This window comes from Bos javanicus, chromosome X (genome assembly GCF_032452875.1).
Source record: "Bos javanicus breed banteng chromosome X, ARS-OSU_banteng_1.0, whole genome shotgun sequence".
Lineage (NCBI taxonomy): Eukaryota > Metazoa > Chordata > Mammalia > Artiodactyla > Bovidae > Bos > Bos javanicus.
In genome coordinates this window covers 69,074,708-69,097,040 of record NC_083897.1, presented here as the reverse complement: position 1 = coordinate 69,097,040, position 22,333 = coordinate 69,074,708, and the positions used below count along the sequence as shown (strand labels likewise).

General features: G+C 37.1%; 1 protein-coding gene across 1 annotated transcript in view; it reads left to right on the top strand.

Moving 5' to 3' along the window:
* The window catches only part of APOOL (apolipoprotein O like), a 218,735-nt gene extending 197,037 nt beyond the window's left edge, over nucleotides 1–21,698 (top strand). The window contains exons 10-11 of the mRNA XM_061409565.1: nucleotides 20,853–20,935; nucleotides 21,482–21,698. Coding sequence (XP_061265549.1) covers nucleotides 20,853–20,890 — 38 coding nt within the window. The 3' untranslated portion in view covers nucleotides 20,891–20,935; nucleotides 21,482–21,698. The remainder of the gene's footprint in view (nucleotides 1–20,852; nucleotides 20,936–21,481) is intronic.
* The last annotated feature ends 635 nt before the right edge of the window (nucleotides 21,699–22,333 follow it).

The window sequence follows — 22,333 nt, the reverse complement described above, 5'->3', positions numbered from 1 at the left end:
TCCAATAATTTGGCCACCTGATGAGAAGAACGGACTCACTGGCAAAGACCTTGATGCTGGGAAAGACTGAAGGCTGAAGGAGAAGAGGATGACAGAGGATGAGATGGTTGGATGGCATCACTGACTCGATGGATATGAGTTTGAGCAAACTCTGGGAGTTGATGATGGACAGGGAAGCCTGGAGTGCTGCAGTCCAAGCAAAAAGTCAGACACGACTGAGCGACTGAATTGAACTGAACTGAGGTTTTTCAAACACATTTGTACATGCAAAACAGTATATTTCAAATGGAGATATTATAAAATATTGGGAGGAAATATCTTCATTACTTTTCCACTTGGATTGCAAATTTCTTAATAAATTGAATGTGGCAAAATTCATCTTGATATTCCCTTATGCTTATATGGTTGCTATGTACCTCATGAATGCTCAATTAATATTATCTAATGATGTTAAAGGATGAATATTTAGTAAACAGCGCCACTTTTTACTTATCACTTCTAGCTCTCATACTGTATTAAAGAAAAGCATTATTTACATCAATAGTTACCTAGTTGGTCATAAAATTTTTGGATTTTGTATTTCAGTGTAAAGAACAAATTGTTGATCATGCAATTAATTAACTCACATATGCAGCAATAAAATTCAACCATTGAAAGTGAAAGTTTTATATGCTCAGTTGTGTATGACTCTAGGCTGATCAAGGTAACCATACCAAATTCTTTCAGGCTCAAGCAATTTTAGTCATACCAGCCAAACATAAAAACTATGAAGCTTCATTTCTGTTAGCTTTGCTAAAATGTTCTATCTTTGAAAGTTTCTATCTCTGGCTCTATGGGCATGATGTCTCAGAAAACGTGCTATTAAGGGGATCCTTTTTGGAAGGAGACAAAATTTTGATGTGGCATTTTGTTGTATCCAAAAGTCTTCATCCAGATTTCAACATGTAAGCTTGTGGAATTATGAATATGTATAGAAAAAAATTTAGATTCCCCAGAGTCCAAGGTTTAAAATGTTGTTATTGTTCAGTTGCTAAGTCATATCTGACTCTTTACGATCCCATGGACTGCAGCATAACAGGATTCCCTGCCTTTCACTATCTCCCAGAGTTTGTTCAAACTCATGTCCATTGAGTCAATGATGCCATCCAACCATCTCATCTTCTGTCACCCCTTCTCCTCCTGCCTTCAATCTTTTCCAGCATCAGGGTCTTTTCCAATGTGTCAGTTCTTAGCATCAGGTGGCCAAAGTATTGAAGTTTCAGCTTCAGCATCATTCCTTCCAATGTATATTCAGGACTGATTTTCTTTAGGATGGACTGGTTGGATCTCCTTGCAGTCCAGGGGACTCTCAAGAGTCTTCTCCTACACCACAGTTCAAAAGCATCAATTCTTCAGCATTCATCTTTCTTTATAGTCCAACACTCACATTCATACATCACTACTTGAAAAATCACAGCTTGACTAGACAGACCTTTGTTGGCAAAGTGTCTCTGCTTTTTAATATGCTGTCTAGGTTAGTCATAGCTTTTCTTCCAAGGGCAAGCATCTTTTAATTTCATGACTGCAGTCAAAATCTGCAGTGATTTTGGAGCCCCCCCCCCCAAAAAAAATAGTCTACCATTGTTTCCACTGTTTCCCCATCTATTTGCCATGAAGTGATGGGGCTGGATACCATGATCTTCATTTTCTGAATGTTGAACTTTAAGTCAACTTTTTCACTCTCCTCTTTCACTTTCATCAAGAGGCTATTTAGTTCTTTGATTTCTGCCATAAGGGTGGTGTCATCTACATATCTGAGGTTATTGATAGTTCTCCTGGCAATCTTGATTCTAGCTTGTGCTTCATCCAGCCCAGCATTTCACATGATGTACTCTGCATATAAGTTAAATATGTAGAGTGACAATATACAGCCTTGATGTACTCCTTTCCCAATTTGGAACCAGTCTGTTGTTCCATGTCCAGATCTAACTGTTGCTTCTTGATCTGCATATAGATTTCTCAGGAGGCAGGTAAGTTGGTATGGTATCCAATCTCTTGAAGAATTTTTCACAGTTTGTTGGAATCCATATAGTCAAAGGCTTTGGTGTAGTCAATAAAGCAGAAGTAGATGTTTTTCTGGGACTCTCTTGCTTTTTTGATGATCCAACAGATGTTGACAATTTGATCTCTGGTTCCTCTGCCTTTTCTAAATCCAGCTTGAACATCTGGAAGTTCACGGTTCACATATTGTTGAAACCTGGCTTGGAGAATTTTGAGTATTACTATGCTAGCATATGAGATGAGTGCAATTGTGCAGTAGTTTGAGCATTCAGTGGCATTGCCTGTCTTTGGGACTGGAATGAAAACTGATGTTTTCCTGTCCTGTGGCCACTGCTGAGTTTTCCAAATTTGCTTTATACTGAGTGCAGCATATTCACAGCATCATCTTTCAGGATTTGAAATAGCTCAACTGAAATCCCATGACCTCCACTAGCTTTGTTCATAGTGATGCTTCCTAAGGCCCACTTGACCTCGTATTCCAGGATGTCTGGCTATAAGTGAGTGATCACACCATCGTGGTTATCTGGGTCATAAAGATCTTTTTTGTATAGTTCTTCTGTTTATTGTTGCCACCTCTTCTTAATATCTTCTGCTTCTGTTAGGTCCATACCATTTATGTCCTTTATTGTGCCCATCTTTGCATGAAAAGTTTCTTTGATATATCTAATTTTCTTGAAGAAATCTCTAATCTTTCCCATTCTATTGTTTTCCTCTATTTCTTTGCATTGATCACTGAGGAAGGCTTTCTTATCTCTCCTTGCTATTCTTTGGAACTCTGCATTCAAATGAGTATATCTTTCCTTTTCTCCTTTGCCTTTAGCTTCTCTTATTTCTCAGCTATTTTTAAGGCCTCCTCAGAAAACCATCTTGCCTCTTTGCATTTCTTTTTCTTGGGGATGATCTTGATCACTGCCTCCTGTACAGTGTCTCAAACCTCGTCCACAGTTCTCAGGCACTCTATTAAATCTAATCTCTTGAATCTATTTGTCACTTCCACTGTATAATAGTGGGGGATTTGATTTAGGTCATACCTGAATGGTCTAGTGATTTTCCCTACTTTCTTCAAGTCTGAATTTTGCGTGATCATGATCTGAGCTACAGTCAGCTCCCGGTCTTGCTTTTGCTGACTGTGCAGAGCTTCTCCATCTTCAGCTGCAAAGAATATAATCAATCTAATTTCAGTATTGACCATCTGGTGATGTCCATGTGTAGAGTCTTCTCTTGTGTTGTTGGAAGAGGGTGTTTTCTGTGACCAGTGTGTTCTTTTGGCAAAACTGTTAGCCTTTGCCCTGCTTCTTTTTGTAGTCCAAGCCCTAATTTGCCTGTTACTCCAGGTATCTCTTGCTTTCTTACTTTTGCATTCGAGTCCTCTATGATGAAAGGGACATCTTTTTTGTGTGTTAGTTTTAGAAGTTCCTATATGTCTTCGTAGATCCGTTCAATTTCAGCATCTTCAGCATTACTGGTTGGGGCATAGACTTGGATTAATGTGATATTGAATGGTTTGCCTTGAAAATGAACAGAGATCATTCTGTCATTTTTGAGATTGCACCTAAGTACTGCATTTTGGAATCTTTTGTTGACTTATGAGGGCTCCTCCATTTCTTCTAAGGGATTCTTGCCCACAGTAGTAGATATAATGGTCATTGGATTTAAATTCACCCATTCCAGTCCATTTCAGTTCAATGATTCCTAAAATGTTGATGTTCACTCTTGCCATCTCCTGTTTGACCACTTCGGATTTACCTTGATTCATGGACCTAACATTTTAGGTTCCTATGCAGTATTGTTATTTATAGCATCAGACTTTACTTCCATCACAGAAAGTTCATATCCCTATGAATTATTATTCATATGCACTGTTCATATCCATTTGAATATTTTAATTCACATGTGCCCTAACTCAAAGAATGTTAAGGAAGTCTTCCCAGAGATAAGTACAAGTTACTCAGGCAAAAAAGCAAAATGTATAGTCCAGGTACAAGAGTCCAAAAAAAGGTATGTGAGTCAGTGAAATCGTGGCTTATTTGAAGAACTGCACACATATGCATGTTTCAATATATCTAGAACATAGGGAACACAAGGGTGAAAAAAGGCATGGTCTTTTTCAAAGACTGATCTAAGTCATGTTAAGGGATTTTCTTGAAGTTTGTGACAGGGGTGTAGAAAATTGGGGAATAAAACTGAAGAATTTTAAATAGAAGACTGTTATGATTAGATTTGCATTTTAGAAATATTATTGGTTATTGTGTGCAGAATGAATGGGAGTAAATAGTTGGCAAGATTGGAGATAGAAACAAAAATTGTAATCAACACAAAATGTATCATAGCCTGAACTGATTTAGTAGTAATGGAGGTGAAAAAGATGTAAAACCTAGAACCGACAAGTCTGACAGGATGTGTGTGTTAAACACAAAAAGAGGACCTAGAATAAATCCTTAGATTTCAGATCTGGGTTACTGGGTGTTTGGGCTACCTATTTGAATACTGGTATTCTCTTCAGTCTGGAGAAGACAATGACAACCCACTCCAGTACTCTTTGCCTGGAGAATCCCATGGATGGAGGAGCCTGGTTGGCTGCAGTCCATGGGGTCACTAAGAGTCGGACACAACTGAGTGACTTCACTTTCATTTTTCACTTTTATGCATTGGAGAAGGAAATGGCAACCCACTCCAGTATTCTTGCCTGGAGAATCCTAGGGACAGAGAAGCCTGTTGGGCTGCCATCTATGGGGTCACACAGAGTCGGACACAACTGATGTGACTTAGCAGCAGCAGCAGCATTCTGTTCAGTAAACTTGGGGCAAAGAAAGAGCAGATTTGGAGATAGTTTTGGCCCTATTAAATATGAAGGAAGTGAATCATGAGAGTGGAGATATATTAAACAGTTGAATGTGTAGATCTGTAGCTTAAGAGAGAAGTCTTAACTGTAAATATTGATTTGGGAGACATCACCAGAGAAATGATAGTTAAAACAATGGTAGTAAATGACTCCAAAATCTTTGCTTTTAGCTCAGGCTTTTCTTCTGGTCTCAAGACTCAGAATAAGTCGTATTTTCAGTGGACTGGTGGAGAGAAGGCAGATTGTAATAGATTGAGAAGAGAGCAGGCAGTAAAGAACTAGAGGTACCATGGACCACACTTTTAAGAAGATTGAATGTGAAGAGCTCAAGAAGCAATGTTATTCCTCGAGAAAATTTAGGACCAAATAGTTGATGATAGGAGTTGGGTTTCAGAAAGGACTATTTTCCATTGAAAGTGGGGCAAGCAGATAAGGATGTGTCATATGAAAATATTTTTGGCTGTGGGTACTTAGAAAATCCAGGGCATGTCCAGAACCACATTTTACAATACATTTATGTGTATTTCTCAAGGCTGAAGAAAAATAAAATAGGATTTTAGATCTTAAAAGAACAATCATAGTCATTTTAGATCTTAAAATAATAATCATAGTCAATATCTTCCTACAAATCCATACTAGTCATAAGATTGAATATAATTTCAGGTTGTATTGAGCTTGTGGTTAAAATTGAACAGGATACAAGATCAATATACACAAATCAATTGTATATACATTAGCAATGAACAATCCTAAAATCAAATTAAGAAAACAATTCCATTTATAATAGCATAAAAATAAAAATACTTAGAAACAAATTTAACAAAAGAAGTACAAAATTATAAACTACAGAACTTTGTTGAAATAAAGAAGACCTTAATAATTGGAAAGAAATTCCATGTTCATGGGTTGAAGGACCTGTTGTTTTTTAGTCGCTCAGTTGTGTCTGACTCTTTTGCAACCCCATGGACTGTAGCCCACGAGGCTCCTCTGTCCATGGGATTTCCCAGGCAAGAATACTGGATGCAGTAGGCTGTCATTTCCTTTTCTAGGAGATCTTCCCATCCCAGGGATTGAACCCACATCTCTTGCATTGGTACACAGATTCTTTACCACTGAGCCACATGGGAAGCCCAAAGACTTATTCTTGTTAAGATGGCAATACTCCTCAAATTGATATACAGGTTCAGTGCAAGTTCTAACAAAATTCCACTTACTATTGGTTTGTTTGTTTGTTTGTTTTGGAGAAAGAGTAAGTCTGACCGTAAAATGAGAAAAACACACCATGAAAATGCAAAGGAAACAGAAGTCAAAACAATAATGAAGAACAAAGCTAAAGTTCTCACTTTCCAACAAAGCTACTGTATAATCATGATGGTGAGGTGTGACAAGAGGATAGACATATCAATGGAATAGAATTGAGCATTCAGAAATAAAACTTCACATTTCAGTCAATTGATTTTTGATAAGGGTACCAATATAATCCAATAAGGGAAAGAACAGGCTTCTCAAAAATTGTGCTGGGACAACTGACTGTTCATGTGAAAAAGAACAGAACTGGACACCTATCTCACAACATATATAATAATGAACTCAACTATTAAAATAGATCAAAGACCTAAATATAAGAGCTATTAATAAAACTATACAACTCTTAGAAGAAGGAAACAGGTGTAAATCTTCATGACTTTGTTTTAAGCAACAGTTTATTAAATATGACACCAAAAGCACAACTGAGGACACACAAAAAATAAGTAAATTCAAAATCACAAAAATGTAAACTTTTGTGCTTTAAAGAACACCATTAAGAAACTAAAAATACAGCCCAGAAAATGTTGGTAAGTCATATATCTGATAAGGGACTTTTATCTAGAATTATATAACACACTCCTCTAACTCAAAAGCAAAAAGTTTAATCACATAACTAAAAATTTGGCAAAGTATCTGAATAGACATTTCTCTAAAGAATATATAAAAATGGATAGTAAGTACATAAAAACATGTTCAATGTCAATAGCCATCATGGGAAAGCAAAATGAGATTCTGCTTCACACCCACTAGGATGGCTATAATAGAAAAGACAGACAATAAGTGTTAGAGATGATATGGAAAAATTGGAACCCTCTTACACTGCTAGTGTAAATGTAAGATGGTGCAGCCACTTTGGAAAAGAGTCTGACAGCTCCTCAAAAAGTTAAACATAAAATTGCCATATGACCCACAATTCCAGATATTTACTTAAGATAACTGAAATCTTATGTCTAATCAAAATCTTGCACATGACTGTTTATAGCAGCCTTATTTATAATAGCTAAGATGGAGTTCAACTCAAAATGTCCATCAATTAATGAACAGATAAACAAAGTGTGGTGTATGTATAGAATGGAATATTATTTGGTTTAAAAAAATGAATTAAATATTTATACACTCTATAACATGGATGTGACATTGTGCTAAGTGAAAAAAGCCAATTTTATGATTTCATTCACCTGAGAAACCTAAAATAAACAAATCCATACAATCAGAAAGTAGACTGACGGTTGCTTAGGGTAGGGGTGGGAGAGCATTTGGGAGAAATAATGAATGGTTGCTAGTGGGTACAGAGTTTCTTTGGGGAAATGATGAAAATGTTCTAAAATTAGAGTGATGGTTGTATAACTCTGAATATAGTAACATTGAGTTATACAGTTTAAATGGATGGACTTTATGGCATGTAAATTATATCACAAAACTTTAAGTGAATAAGTGTAAATGACCAGGATCATCTTACTACACTGCTGCATTTCTCATTTTTTAAATATTTCATGCATGTTTTCCCACTTAATCCTTTATTGTCCTTTGGAGACAGAGGCTAGACTATTGACTCTTCCTTTCCCTCAAACTATAAGGTCTGTGTCTTATCCCTGTGTCCAGATTCTTGACACATAGAAGTTGCTTTATAAAAAATTATGGCACAAATAATTGAAGAAGTTGTATCTCTATATTGAAATTTTTCTTTCAGACAAACCCAGTGAAAATATATGCCTTGGCAGGCATTGTGCTCAGCATTTTATACACATTATCCCCTTTAATGCTTATAACAGAAACCTATGAGGCAGATATTATTAGTCCCATTTTTAAATGAGGAAATCGGGGCTCAGAGAGGATAAACAATATATTTCTGGTAGTCAAACCCTAGGAGTATATGTGATCACTAAAGGAGAGCAAGCACATGGATGAAAAAGAGAGTAAAGACAGAAACTTGCCCTTGATCCTCTGGTTCATTCCACTAAAACTGAGTTCTCTTATTCATCACTGATTCATGAAGGAATTTCTTTAAAATAGGGGGCAATACATGAATAGTAATTATATTTTCTGATATAAACATAAGGACATATGGTCAGAAAAAGTTTTTTTTTTTTTTTTAATCTGCTGTCAAAAGAACACACAACAAGGACTATAGCCTGGGAGACAGCTTCTCAGATAGCTCTGAGGCACTGTCCCCAAGAGGTAGGGTAGGAGTCATGATGTATATGAAACATTTTGGCAGGAAAATGTATGTGAGCAAACATCCATCTTGGTAAAAGATTGCATGCATGTGCAAGCTCAGTCACTTCTGTCGTGTCAGACTATTTGTGACCACATGGGCTGTAGCCCACCAGCCTCCTCTGTCCATGGGACTTTATTGCTAAGAATACTGGAGTGGGTTGTCATGCCCTCCTCCAGGGGATCTTTCTGACCCAGGACTGAACCCACATCTCCTACAATGCAGGTAGATTCTTTACCAATGAGCCACTAGGAAAGCCCATTAGGTAAAAGATTCAGTTCAGTTCAGTTCAGGCACTCAGTGGTGTCCCACCATTTACAATCCCATGGATTTCAGAACACTAGGCTTCCCTGTCCATCAACAACTCCTGGAACTTGCTCAAACTCATGTCCATTGAGTCAGTGATGCCATCCAAACATCTCATCCTTTGTCATCCCCTTCTCTTCCTGCCTTCAATCTTTCCCAGCAACAGGGCCTTTTCCAATGAGTCACATCACGTGGCCAAAGTATTGGAGTTTCAGCTTCAGCATCAGTCCTTCCAATGAATATTCAAGACTGATTTTCTTTAGGATGGACTTGTTGGATGTCCTTTCACTCCAAGGGTCTTTCAAGAGTCTTCAATTAGTTCAGTTCAGTTCATTTCAGTCACTCAGTCGTGTCCGACTCTTTGTGACCCCATGAATCGCAGCACGCCAGGCCTCCCTGTCCATCACCAACTCCCGGAGTTCACTCAGACTCATGTCCATCGAGTCAGTGATGTCATCCAGCCGTCGCATCCTCTGTCGTCCCCTTCTCCTCCTGCCCCCAATCCCTCCCAGCATCAGAGACTTTTCCAATGAGTCAACTCTTTGCATGAGGTGGCCAAAGTACTGGAGTTTCAGCTTTAGCATCATTCCTTCCAAAGAAATCCCAGGGCTGATCAGAATGGACTGGTTGGATCTCCTTGTAGTCCAAGGGACTCTCAAGAGTCTTCTCCAACACCACGGTTCAAAAGCATCAATTCTTCGGTGCTCAGCTTTCTTCACAGTCCAACTCTCACATCCATACATGACCACTGGAAAAACCATAGCCTTGACTAGACGGACCTTTGTTGGCAAAGTAATGTCTCTGTTTTTGAATATGCTATCTAGGTTGGTCATAACTTTTCTTCCAAGGAGTAAGCGCCTTTTAATTTCATGGCTGCAGTCACCATCTGCAGTGATATTGGAGCCCCAAAAAGTAAAGTCTGACACTGTTTCCACTGTTTCCCATCTATTTCCCATGAAGTGATGGGACCAGATGCCATGATCTTCATTTTCTTTCTTTCTTTTTTTTAATGATCCTTTTTTTTAAATTTTATTTTATTTTTAAACTTTACAATATTGCATTAGTTTTGCAGTGAAAAAGTTGGCTTAAAACTCAACATTTCTGAATGTTGAGTTTTAAGCCAACTTTTTCACTCTCCTCTTTCACCTTCATCAAGAGGCTTTTAAGTTCCTCTTCACTTTCTGCCATAAGGGTGGTGTCATCTGCATGTCTGAGGTTATTGATATTTCTCCCGGCAATCTTGATTCCAGCTTGTGCTTCTTCCAGCCCAGAATTTCTCATGATGTACTCTGCATAGAAGTTAAATAAGCAGGGTGACAATATACAGCCTCGACGTACTCCTTTTCCTATTTGGAACCAGTCTGATGTTCCATGTCCCGTTCTAACTGTTGCTTCCTGACCTGCATACAAATTTCTCAAGAGGCCACAGTTCAAAAGCATCAGTTATTCAGCTCTCAGCTTTCTTTATAGTCCAACACTCACATTCATACATCAATACTGGAAAAATCACAGCTTTGACTAAACGGACCTTTGTTGGCAAAGTAATGTCTCTGCCCGAGAAGGTAATGGCAACCCACACCAGTACTCTTGCCTGGAAGATCCCCATGGATGGAGGGACCTGGTAGGCTGCAGTCCATGGGGTTGCTAGGAGTCGGACACGACTGAGTGACTTCACTTTCATTTTTCACTTTCATGCATTGGAGAAGGAAATGGCACGCCACTCCAGTATTCTTGCCTGGAGAATCCCAGGGACGGAGAAGCCTGGTGGGTTGCCATCTATGGGGCTGCATAGAGTTGGACACGACAGAAGTGACTTAGTGGCAGAAGCAGCAGCAAAGTCTCTGCTTTTTAATATGCTGTCTAAGTTGGTCATAGCTTTTCTTCCACAGAGCAAGTGTCTTTAAATTTCGTGGCAGCAGTCACCATCTGCAGGGATTTTGCAGCCCCCCAAAAATAAAGTCTGTCACTGTTCCCATTGTTTCCCCATCTATTTGTCATGAAGTGATGGGACCAGATGCCATGATATTAAGGTTTTTGAATGTTGGGTTTTAAGCCAGCCTTTTTACTCTCTTCTTTCACTTTTATCAAGAGGCTCTTTAGTTCCTTTTCACTTTCTGCCACAAGGATTGTGTCATCTACATATCTGAGGTTATTGATATTTCTCTTGGCTATCTTGATTCTACTTGCACTTCATCCAGCCTGGCAGTTGGCATGATGTAGTTTCATATAAGTTATATAAGCAGGGTAACAATATACATCCTTGACATACTCGTTTCCCAGTTTGGAACCAGTCTGTTGTTCCATGTCCAGTTCTAACTGTTGCTTCTTGACCTGCATACAGATTTCTCAGGAGGCAGGTAAGGCAGTCTGGTATTCACATCTCTTGAAGAATATTCCAGTGTGTTGTGATCTACAAAGCCAAAAGCTTGACTGTAATTTGAACATTATATGGCACTGCCCTTCTTTGGGATTGAAAAGAAAACTGATCTTTTCCATTCCTCTGGCCACTGCTGAGTTTTCCAAATTTCATGGACCTACATTCCAGATTCCTGTGTATTATTGCTCTTTACAGAATTGGACTTTACTTCCATCACCAGTCAGATCCACAACTGGGCATTGTTTTCACTTTGATTCCATCTCTTCATTCTTTCTGGAGTCATTTCTCCACTTTTCTCCAGTAGAATATTGGGCACCTACTAATGAAACTGATCACATGGACCACAGCCTTGTCTAACTCAATGATGCTATGAGCCATGCCATGTAGGGCCACCCAAGACGGATGGGTCATAGTGGCAAGTTCTGACAAAATGAGGTCCACTAGAGTAGGGAATGGCAAATAACTTCAGTATTCTTGCTTTGAGAACCCCATGAACAGTACGAAAATGTAAAAGATTACTGTCAATCATAAAACAACAACTACAACAATCAGAAGTTAATGATTTTAGTGCTTTTCTATGTATGGGAGGATGTAAGAATCTAAGGTCATAGAAATTCTTCCTTAGACATGCATTTTAACTGTCTAGGAGCCCTGTATATCCAAAACAGAATGCTTCCTCTTTTTCCATTCTAAATTTCTCTTAATGAACACTTCAGTTGAGATTGCAGTGGGTTGCAACCTAATCCTTATAGAACTGGAAGGCCAGGCAACATTCTATGTTTACATCATGTATTTATTTTAATCTACGTAATTTTTGCACATATATGGTGTCATATTTAGGTAATATGTTTAGCAAATTTCCATTATTGAAAAAAATTACATGAAGTCAGTATTGTCCCTATAAAAAGTAAAGACATATGGTCTCCCTATTAGGTATAGTGCTGATTGAGGAACCTGTGACATGCATTATGCTCTCTCAGGATTTAAATTATCAACCATTGTAAAATGTATACCTTTGGCAGATGCATTAACTCTTTCCAGACTATAATACCTTGGGGTTCTGTTTTGTAGCACTAAATAGAAACCAAACTAATTGAATGCACTTTAATGTAGCTTCCAATGCACTCACATGTACGTATGCTTGTTTGTGTATATGTGTGCATGTGTGTGTATATGTTACTTAGATCAAAAGAAAGAAAGTTTTTACCCAGAACTTTAAAATACTTAATTTCATTAGACTTCTGGGCTTCTGGCTGGAGAGAATTTAAACACAGCCTAGGAGAATGCTAACTAGTATGAATTTTTAAATTAATTTAATTATTTTAATTGGAGGCTAATTACTTTGCAAAATTGTGGTGGTTTTTGCCATACATTGACATGAATCAGCCATGAGTGTACATGTGTCCCCCATCCTGAAACCCCCTCAATCCTCCCTCCCCACCCCATCCCTCTGAGTCATCCCAGTGTACCGGCCTTGAGTGCCCTGTCTGATGTGTCAAACCTGGACTGGCAATCTATTTCACATATGGTAATATACATGTTTCAATGCTATCCTCTAAAGTCATCTCAGCCTCGCCTTCTCCCACAGAGTACAAAAGACTGTTCATTACATCTGTGTCTCTTTTGCTGTCTTGCATACAGAGTCATTGTTACCATCTTTCTAAATTCCACATATATGCATTAATATACTGTATTGGTATTTTTCTTTCTGACTTACTTCACTATAATAGGCTCCAGTTTCATCCACCTCATTAGAACTGATTCAAATGCATTCTTTTTAATGGCTGAGTAATATTCCATTGTGTATATGTATCAGTGCTTTCTTGTCCATTCATCTGCCAATGGACATCTAGGTTGCTTTCATGTCCTAGCTATTGTAAACAGTGCTGTGATGAATGTTGGGGTACATGTGTCTCTTTCAATTCTGGCTTCCTCGGTGTGTATGAACAGCAGTGGGATTGCTAGGTCGTATGGCAGTTCTATTTCCAGTTTTTTAAGGAATCTCCACACTGTTCTCCATAGTGGCTGTACTAGTTTGCATTCCCACCAACAGTGTAAGAGAGTTCCCTTTTCTCCACACCCTCTCCAGCGTTTATTGTTTATAGACTTTTTGGTAGCAGCCATTCTGATGGGCATGAGATGGTACCACATTGTGGTTTTGATTTGCATTTCTCTGATAATGAATGACATTGAGCATCTTTTCATGTGTTTGTTAGCCATTTGTATGTCTTCTTTGGAGAAATGTCTGTTTAGTTCTTTGGCCCACTTTTTGATTGGGTCATTTATTTTTCTGGTATTGAGCTGTGTGAGCTGCTTGTATATTTTTGAGATTCATTCTTTGTCAGTTGCTTTGTTTGCTATTATTTTCTCCCATTCTGAAGGCTGTTTTTACACCTTGTCTTATCCTCCTAGTTTCCTTCCTTGTGCAAAAGCTTTCAAGTTTAATTAGGTCCCTTTTGCTTATTTTTGCTATTATTTCCATTACTCTGGGAGGTGGGTCATAGAGGATCCTGCTGTGATTTATGTCAGAATGTGTTTTGCCTATGTTTTCCTCTAGGAGTTTTATAGTTTCTGGTCTTATATTTAGATCTTTAATCTATTTTGAGTTTATTTTTGTGTATGGTGTTAGAAAGTGTTCTAGTTTCATTCTTTCACAAGTGGTTGACTAGTTTTCCCAGCACCACTTGTGAAAGAGATTGATTTTTCTCCATTTTATATCCTTGCCTCCTTTGTCAAAGCTAAGGTGTCCATAGGTGTGTGGATTTATTTCTGGGCTTTCTATTTTGTTCCATTGATCTATATTTCTGTCTTTGTGCCAGTACCATACTGTCTTGATGACTGTAGCTTTGTAATATAGCCTTAAGTCAGGCAGGTTGATTTCTTCAGTTCCATTCTTCTTTCTCAAGTTGGTTTGGCTATTCAAGACTTTTTGTATTTCCAAACAAATTTTGAAATTATCTGTTCTAGTTCTGTGAAAAATACCATTGGTAGCTTGATAGGGATTGCATTGAATCTATAGATTGCTTTTGGTTTTATACTTATTTTCACTATATCCATTCTTTCAATCCATGAACATAGTATATTTTTCATCTATTTGCATCATCTTTGATTTCTTTCACCAGTGTTTTATAGTTTTCTATATATAGGTCTTTTGTTTCTTTAGGTAGATTTATCCCTAAGTATTTTATTCTTTTCATTGCAATGGTAAATAGAATTGTTTATTTAATTTCTCTTTCTGTTTTCTCATTGTTAGTGTATAGGAGTTCAAGGGATTTCTGTGTGTTAATTTTACATCCTGCAACTTTACTATATTCACTGATTAGCTCTAGTAATTTTCTGGTGGAGTTTTTAGGGTTTTCTATGTAGAGGATCATGTCATCTGCAAACAGTGAGTTTTACATCTTCTTTACAAATCTGGATTCTTTTTATTTCTTTTTCTTCTTTGATTTCTGTGGCTAAAACTTTCAAAACTATGTTGAATAGTAGTGGTGAGAGTGGGCACCCTTGTCTTGTTCCTGACTTTAGGGGAAATGATTTCAATGTTTCACCATAGAGGATAATGTTTGCTGTGGGTTTATCATGTATGGCTTTTAATATGTTGAGGTATGTTCTTTCTATGCCTACTTCTGGAGGGTTTTTTTTTTTTTTATCATAAATGGATGTTGTATTTTGTTAAAGTATGAATTTTTAAAGGAGACTGAGGCTCTATTATGCTTGTTTCAAAGGCCTGTTTAAAGACTGTATCTTGTGTTAATATAGACTTAATTTTAAGTTTACTCACAATGAATTAACTCCATTTATATATACTTTCTATATATTTATGGATGTAGGGCTTTTTTATGGTTGTGAAACTTTTCTCTGAGTTTCATGGGCCAGTCATGCAAGTTAAAAATTCATATCACAACTGACCCAAAAGAGCTCTAAGGCAGCCTAAAGTCACTATTTTCGGTGCACAAGGCTATTATTTGGGGGCAGAAGCAGGTAAAGAAACAGTTCTTTTCTCATTGTTGGAGTAATCTCAGAGTGAGGGCTAAAAAATAGTTAGCTCTTTCTCTTTCTTCCACTTCTTTGACTCACTTATTCCATGGATAGGTGATCACTGTTCATCAGATCTTAAATTCTCGATGCTTTTACTTATCTTTACTCCTGATCAAAAAGTAAGCCAAAGGAAAATGTGGATATAGTAAATCTTTAAACAAAAAAATAATCAAATTTCCTTTCTGAATATTTTCCCTTCTACCAATGTTTCATTAAAGCTGCTGATGTTTGACAACAAATTGATGAGTTTGAATATCAAATTTTATTTTTCACTATTATTCACCTTAGGAGGGCATAAATATCCCAACAGGCAAGCGGTAAGGATAGAGAAGTAAAGGATCCTACATAATCAATACATAGGTTCTGATTGGGAGATCTCTATGCCTTATTATTGTTCAGATTATTTCTGATTTGGGCTTGATGCTCTTTCAAGATAGATATATTATGATGCCTTTAAAGTATAAGGTCACAGCAAAGGGATTGCAGACTTCAACAGGAAGGAATCAATGTTTCACTTTGGTTCTTAGCATAAAAATGCACTCAGTAGTACTCATTAGATATCATTATTCATTTAGCCACTCAATGAAAAATTACCAAATTCCAATATGTGCCTGGAATTGTTCTGTATTCTAACAATACAGGGGCTTTTGAGACTAAGTCTTGCCTTATTGATCTTAAATTAGAGAAGGGAGAGAAGGCAGATAATAAACAAGTAAATAAGATAATATTATGTTAAATTCTGTAAGTACAATAAACAGAGTGATATAGTAGTGACTTAGAGTGGGGTAACATTAGATAGGAAAGTTAGAGATGACTTTTTGAAGATTTGATATGTAAATTGAGACTGACGTGTAAGTTGAGAAAAACCCTTCCATACAAAGGTCAGGGAAAGAACTTTCTAAGCAGAGAGAAGAACAAACACAAAAACCGTAAGAGAAAAACAGGCTTGATGTGCCCAAAAAGAGAAAGTTAACATGGTTGAATTGTTGATGAGGTAAGCACATCATATTGGGCTTTGTAGGATATGGTGAGATATTTAATTTTGTTATCGGTTCAGTGAAAAGTCACACTGGAAAACTTTCTTCATGAGAATGATTCTGAATGCTGTGCAGAGAATGTTTTGGAGGGGTCCACAACTGGAAGAAAGAAGAAGAGTTCAAAATCTGACTGAAGTCCAAGAGAGAGCTAATGATTTCTTGAACTAGGGTGGTAACAGTGGAGATAAAAAGAAGTGATCTATTTTACAAGTATAACAACCAAAATTTACTGATAGATTGTATATGGAGAGGGAGGTAAAGAGAAAAATGAAACATGAATTCACAGATTTTGATTTAAGCAACTGGGTGAATGAGGATTATTGGAGGAAAAGCAGGGTATTTTTTCAATGAAGGGATCACATTTTTGGTTTTGACATGATTATTTGGATATGTCTATTAGACTTCTAAGAAGAGGTCTTGAGTAGGCAGTTGGATAAATGAATTTAGATCTCAGTAGACAAGTACAGACTAGAGATATAAATTTGATAGTAACCAAGATATGGCTCCTATTTAAAGTCATGTTACTAGACTTATAGACAGAGTATAGATATTGAGTAAAAAAGTCAGTAACAAGCCCTCAGGTGTTCTAACATTTAGAGGTCAAGTTGCAAAGGAGAAGCTGGGCTGGCAAAATGGTCTGGGATAGATCATATAGAGCAATAGGAAAAAAGCCAGGACAGTGTGATATCAAGGAAGCAAAGAGAGAAAAGAAAGTATTTCAAGAATCAGGGAATAACTCATTATATTAAATGATACTGAGAGATAAAATCAGATGAACACAGAGAAATAAGATTGGATTTGGCGATATGAGGTGGTTGGTAATCTTGACAAGAGCAGTTTCAGCAGAGTGGTGTGGACAGAAGAAAGACTGACATGGACTGAAAAATGAAAGAGAGGTGAGGGAATGGTTACAATTAGGGTGACAAATTTTCTGAGATGCTTTACAGTGATAAGAAGCAGAAAAATGAGGCAGTATATAGAAAATGATGTGGAGTTAAGAGAGTTTTGTATAATGCAAACCTGGGTGATAATAGGAATGATCCAGTTGAGAGGTGAAAAAGTGATACTGTAGGATAATAATAATAGTATGACCAAAAAAAAAAAAGCCACAGGAGGGCAAGAAGAGGGATCCTGAGCATATTTGGAAGAGTTATTCTTTGATATAAGAAGAGACACTTCATACAGAAGAAGGTGGGATGATAAATTTGGTGATTGGAAAATGAAATAGTTGTTAGCGAAATAAAATGTGAGGTCATTAACTAGAAATAAAGAACATGGAAGAGAAGTTGGAAATTTGTGGAGAGATGAGATGGTTAAATAGTTGTCTCAGAGAATAAGAGAATAAATTAGGGAATTGTAGGATTGCTCGCCAGTGCTATTGGGCTCTTTGGAGATTTTTAATCATACATTTTAAAATCTGATATTTATCTGAGAAACTAAAATCCAGCCCTCTACTGGTGCAGTCCACTCCTGGTTCCAAATATTGCTGCCCTAGAAAGAGCCTTGATCTGTAACAACTGGGAAAAAACTTTAATGGCATTGGAGAGGAGAATTAATATGACAACTGCCTCTGTCAATACATGAGGCACCTAGTCAGGCTGTCCCAAATAGATTAGATAGAACTGTGTGTCTTCCTACACACAAATTTTCTCTTTGGAATGTCATCAGGGAGTTCCAGAGACTTCTCTTGATTTCTTTAATTTTCTCAACACTCAGATGATGTTTTGCTCTTTGATCATAGATTTAAATGAAAATCTGCTCATTTTTCTACATTTACTAATGTTTCCCTCCACATGGCTTTTTCTTTGTCTTTTGAAGTTGTCAAGGTGGACTATGGCTTAATGCTTTGGTTCCACAATGGCTTAATTTGGAATATATCAGTCCCACACTCTCACAAGGTCAACCTCGTTGTGAGTTCTGAGAAACAGAATCAATGATTGTGCCTATGTAATACCAAACGGGGTATTTCAAGGTTTTCCAAAGCAAGATATGGAAGAGGAATTTATTTTGATATAGAAAATGGAAGCTGTATTGACTGTATTTCTGAAAACAGGTTGGAGGCTCAGCTTTTTGGTCCAACAACTTGTGACTTCAAGGTAGGGTGATGAGGATAGTCTCACCTTCTGTTGGTTGTTCCAATGTAAACATGGTTACCCCTGTCATTCTATTTATAAGTGTTTTGGTTTGGGCAATAAATTAGTCAGTCTACCTCAAGAGGCTGATACAGTCACTGATTCTAGAGAGAAATGTCTTCATAGCTAGCTGTTATTCTTCTTTCTGGACCCCCATGGGCTCATAAGAGTAGAGTGTCATACTACAATCACATAACCATCACCACTACCTCTAGTATCTGATCTTTAAAAAAGGTCACTATGTCAATCTGACCCCACCTTCTAGTCAGTTCAGTTCAGTTCAGTCACTCAGTCATGTCTGACTCTTTGTGACACCATGGACTACAGCACACCAGGCCTCCCTGTCCATCACCAACTCCCGGAGTTTACTCAAACTCATGTCCACTGAGTTGGTGATGCCATCTAACCATCTAATCCTCTGTCGTCCCCTTCTCCTCCTTCTTTCAATCTTTCCTAGCATCAGGGTCTTTTTTTTATTATAAATTTATTTATTTCAATTGGAGGCTAATTACTTTACAATATTGTATTGGTTTTGCCATACATTTTCAAATGAGTCAGTCCTTCACATCAGGTGGACAAAGTATTGGAGTTTCAGCCTCAACATCAGTCCTTCCAATGAACACTCAGGACTGATTTCCTTTAGGATGGACTGGTTGGATCTCCTTGCAGTTCAAGGGACTTTCAAAAGTCTTCTCCAACACCAAATTTCAAAAGTTCTCTATTCCTTAGGTTCTGCCTGAAACACTTTTCTACATCTATCTAGTTGAATCAAGGCCCAGGTCTGGGTTAATGAGTTTAAATAGGCCAAAAATAGACAAGTGGGAAGTACAGAACATCCCTCCATGTGCTGAGACTTACTTACTGCTTCCTATGGGATTCTTTTCCCCAAATATATCTACATTGCTAAAGCTAGAAAATCTGGTTTGTGATCCCCATATCCAAAATTTTAGATAGGTCTCATTAAATTGCATCAGACATGCTAGTCTCTCTTGCCTGCTAGAGAAAAAGTCCTGGACCAATGGAATTAAGTCCATGGATGGAAAAGGTAGCCCCTTTAAGAAATGATGCACAGAATAGTCAGGAGCCTGTGATTCTGTCTACTATGACATCAGGCAGCAAAGACAAGAAGGACTGGCTATAGACAAAAGAGAAGCTTTCTTGCCAAGCTTCACTGAAATCACATTTTCAAGAGTCATGGTTTTCTTTTTGTGTTTTGTGGTGGCCTTTTATTTCATTTTAAAGAAGATTGCAAAAACAAAGCAGAAGAGGAAAGCCCAAAGACAGAAGAAAAATATTTAAACAACGGAGGAAAAATACTGGGTCTGTTTCATTCTTCCTGTTTTTATCAGTTTCTCTTTCCAGATGATGCCTAACCTTTATCTTATGTCTAATATTATTACCAAACCAAGGTTCCCCCCTCTCCAGAGTGGTTGTGGATCGACATGAACTGAAACTTAGGGATGAGTTTTGGTATATATTTCACATCCAACTTAATCTTCTGTTAATCAGAAAGTACAGTGAATTATTTTACAGTCTGTATCAAATTTTGCCATGTCAAAATACCTCTGTCAAAGTAGCTATGTTAAAATATTCTTGATTTCAGTATGGCTCATCAGAATGGCTATGTCACAATGTTATGAACCCACTCATAACTTGCATGGCTATAAGAATAGGCTCTGAGTAGATCTGGTCTGCACCCACTTATATGCCTCATGTCTGTGTTATAAGGTCAATTTCAAAGTCCATTATTACTAGAATTTACTCTTTGCTTATGCACTTACTGAAACTATGGTCTTTAAGAACAAAGTTTTTATCAGTTAAGGTTTATATGTATTAGCTTCCCTCCAAAACTCTGTTGTATAGTGTATCTGTTTAATGCTGCAACTCTCTATATTCAGCCTCAGTATTCTGTAAGTTATTTTTTGTCAACTTTGTTTTCTCTGGGAATAAGCATTTTTTCACACTATAACAATGGGAAGGGGAGTTTATATTTAATTATTTTGGCTGGAAGGTTCACTCACTTCTTACAGTAACAGCTGAAATGAATCTTCCATTTGCATTTCCCCTTCTATAAGCCATTCTATATCATAGAAAGATAGATAAATGTAAATAGATGACATAGATACAAAGACCTGTTAAGTTACTACCATAATACCCAAACATTTGCCTTTTAAAAATATATTTGTTTATTTGTCATCATTTAGGGGCAGGCCTAGAGATATCTTGATATTTACATACTTAGCATGTGGTATCAATATATGTCACCTTCCCTGGTAGCTCATTGGTAAAGAATCTGCCTGCCAAGCAGGAGACGCAGATTTTATCCCTTGGTCAGGAAGACCCCTTGGAGAAGGAAATGGAAACCCACTCCAGTATTCTTGCCTGAAGAATTCCATGGACAGAGGAGCCTGCCAGGCTACAGTCCACAGGAGTCAAAAAAGAGTCAGACACAACTTAGTGACTAAACAACAACAATCAATATGGGTCATTGTATTTCAAATCTCCTTAAAATCATGGTTGAACCTTTCCTTTTGCACTTAAAAAAATCTATGTACAGAATCCCTGGAGCTCATCCCTTCAAAGTGTCTTTCCTAGAAGTCCTGTATCTCCACCACAACAGCTCTCTGGAAGAAATTACAAGTAAGCAATCCCTTAAAAGGAAAATTAAAGCTTGTAAATACTGTGGGGGCTTGGGGAGAAAGCAGAATCTTACTTGGAAATAATTTTAGTAGAAACTTTTATTATTTATTTCTCAGTAGGAGGTGGGGTTGCAGAGAGGGAGGGGCATTGTCAGAGATAACAATATTTCTAACTATGAATATATACATAATTTTTTCATGCCAGAAGATAACTCTATTTCCTGAGTAAAAAAGCACTGACCTAAATTAATCTGTAATATTTTTAAAATTGTATTTCTTTCATTTATCTAAGTATCCTAGTGATTTCTTAGATACTCTTAGACACAGTAAATAGTCCCTAACTAAAACCTTAGTTTTAGTGAGGAATAGAATAAAAGGAGAATGATTTGTTTTCTGAAAGATGCCATTATATTAATATATCTGTCATCTAATGTGCTTTCTGGATGATTTCATTTATTTGCTTCCTAGAGAATATATGATAACAGTCTAGGTGTGTTTGATTTTTTTTTAATATCCTAAAATATTTCATGTTTAATTTTTCATTTAGCATTATGACTCATGAACCCAAAGAGGACAATCCTTATATCTACCTGTCTTTTAACTGGGATGGCTTCCTGGGAACAGCTAAACCTGAAGCAAACTATGGGGGCAAGTATTCCTTGGCAATGCACATGAAGGCACTTTTTGTGTGTATCATGTATTTCGTTTTCTATATATAATTATTATCACAATTCATATAAAAGTATTATAATGAATACTAAGGCTTTGCTATAGCAAAATTATATGACAGAATCAGTTAAGATAAAGATACAGAAAGTTTAGCTTATAAGACTGTCACCATTATTTCATTTTGTAAAATGGGATTAGGAAATATGAGTCCAAGGTATAGTATATGTAAGACTTCATATGAATTAATATGCTATATATATAGCTTAAATTTGCAATATTTAGAAAGGAGATTTGGGATCAAAGGAAGACTGGTTAAATTTCATAAGACTAACTCAGAGGTCAGATTGATATTATGATAATCATTAAATTATCAAAGTGCTGCACTCAATATGCCAGCAAGTTTGGAAAACTCAGCAGTAGCCACAGGATTGGAAAAGGTCAGTTTTCACTCCAATCCCAAAGAAAGGCAATGTCAAAGAATGTTCAAAACTACTGCACAATTGCACTCATCTCACACGCTAGTAAAGTAATGCTCAAAATTCTCCAAGCCAGACTTCAGCAATACATGAACCGTGAACTTCCAGATGTTCAAGCTGGTTTTAGAAAAGGCAGAGGAACCAGAGCTCAAATTGCCAACATCCTCTGGATCATCGAAAAAGCAAGAGAGTTCCAGAAAAACATCTATTTCTGCTTTATTGACTATGCCAAAGCCTTTGACTGTGTGGATCAC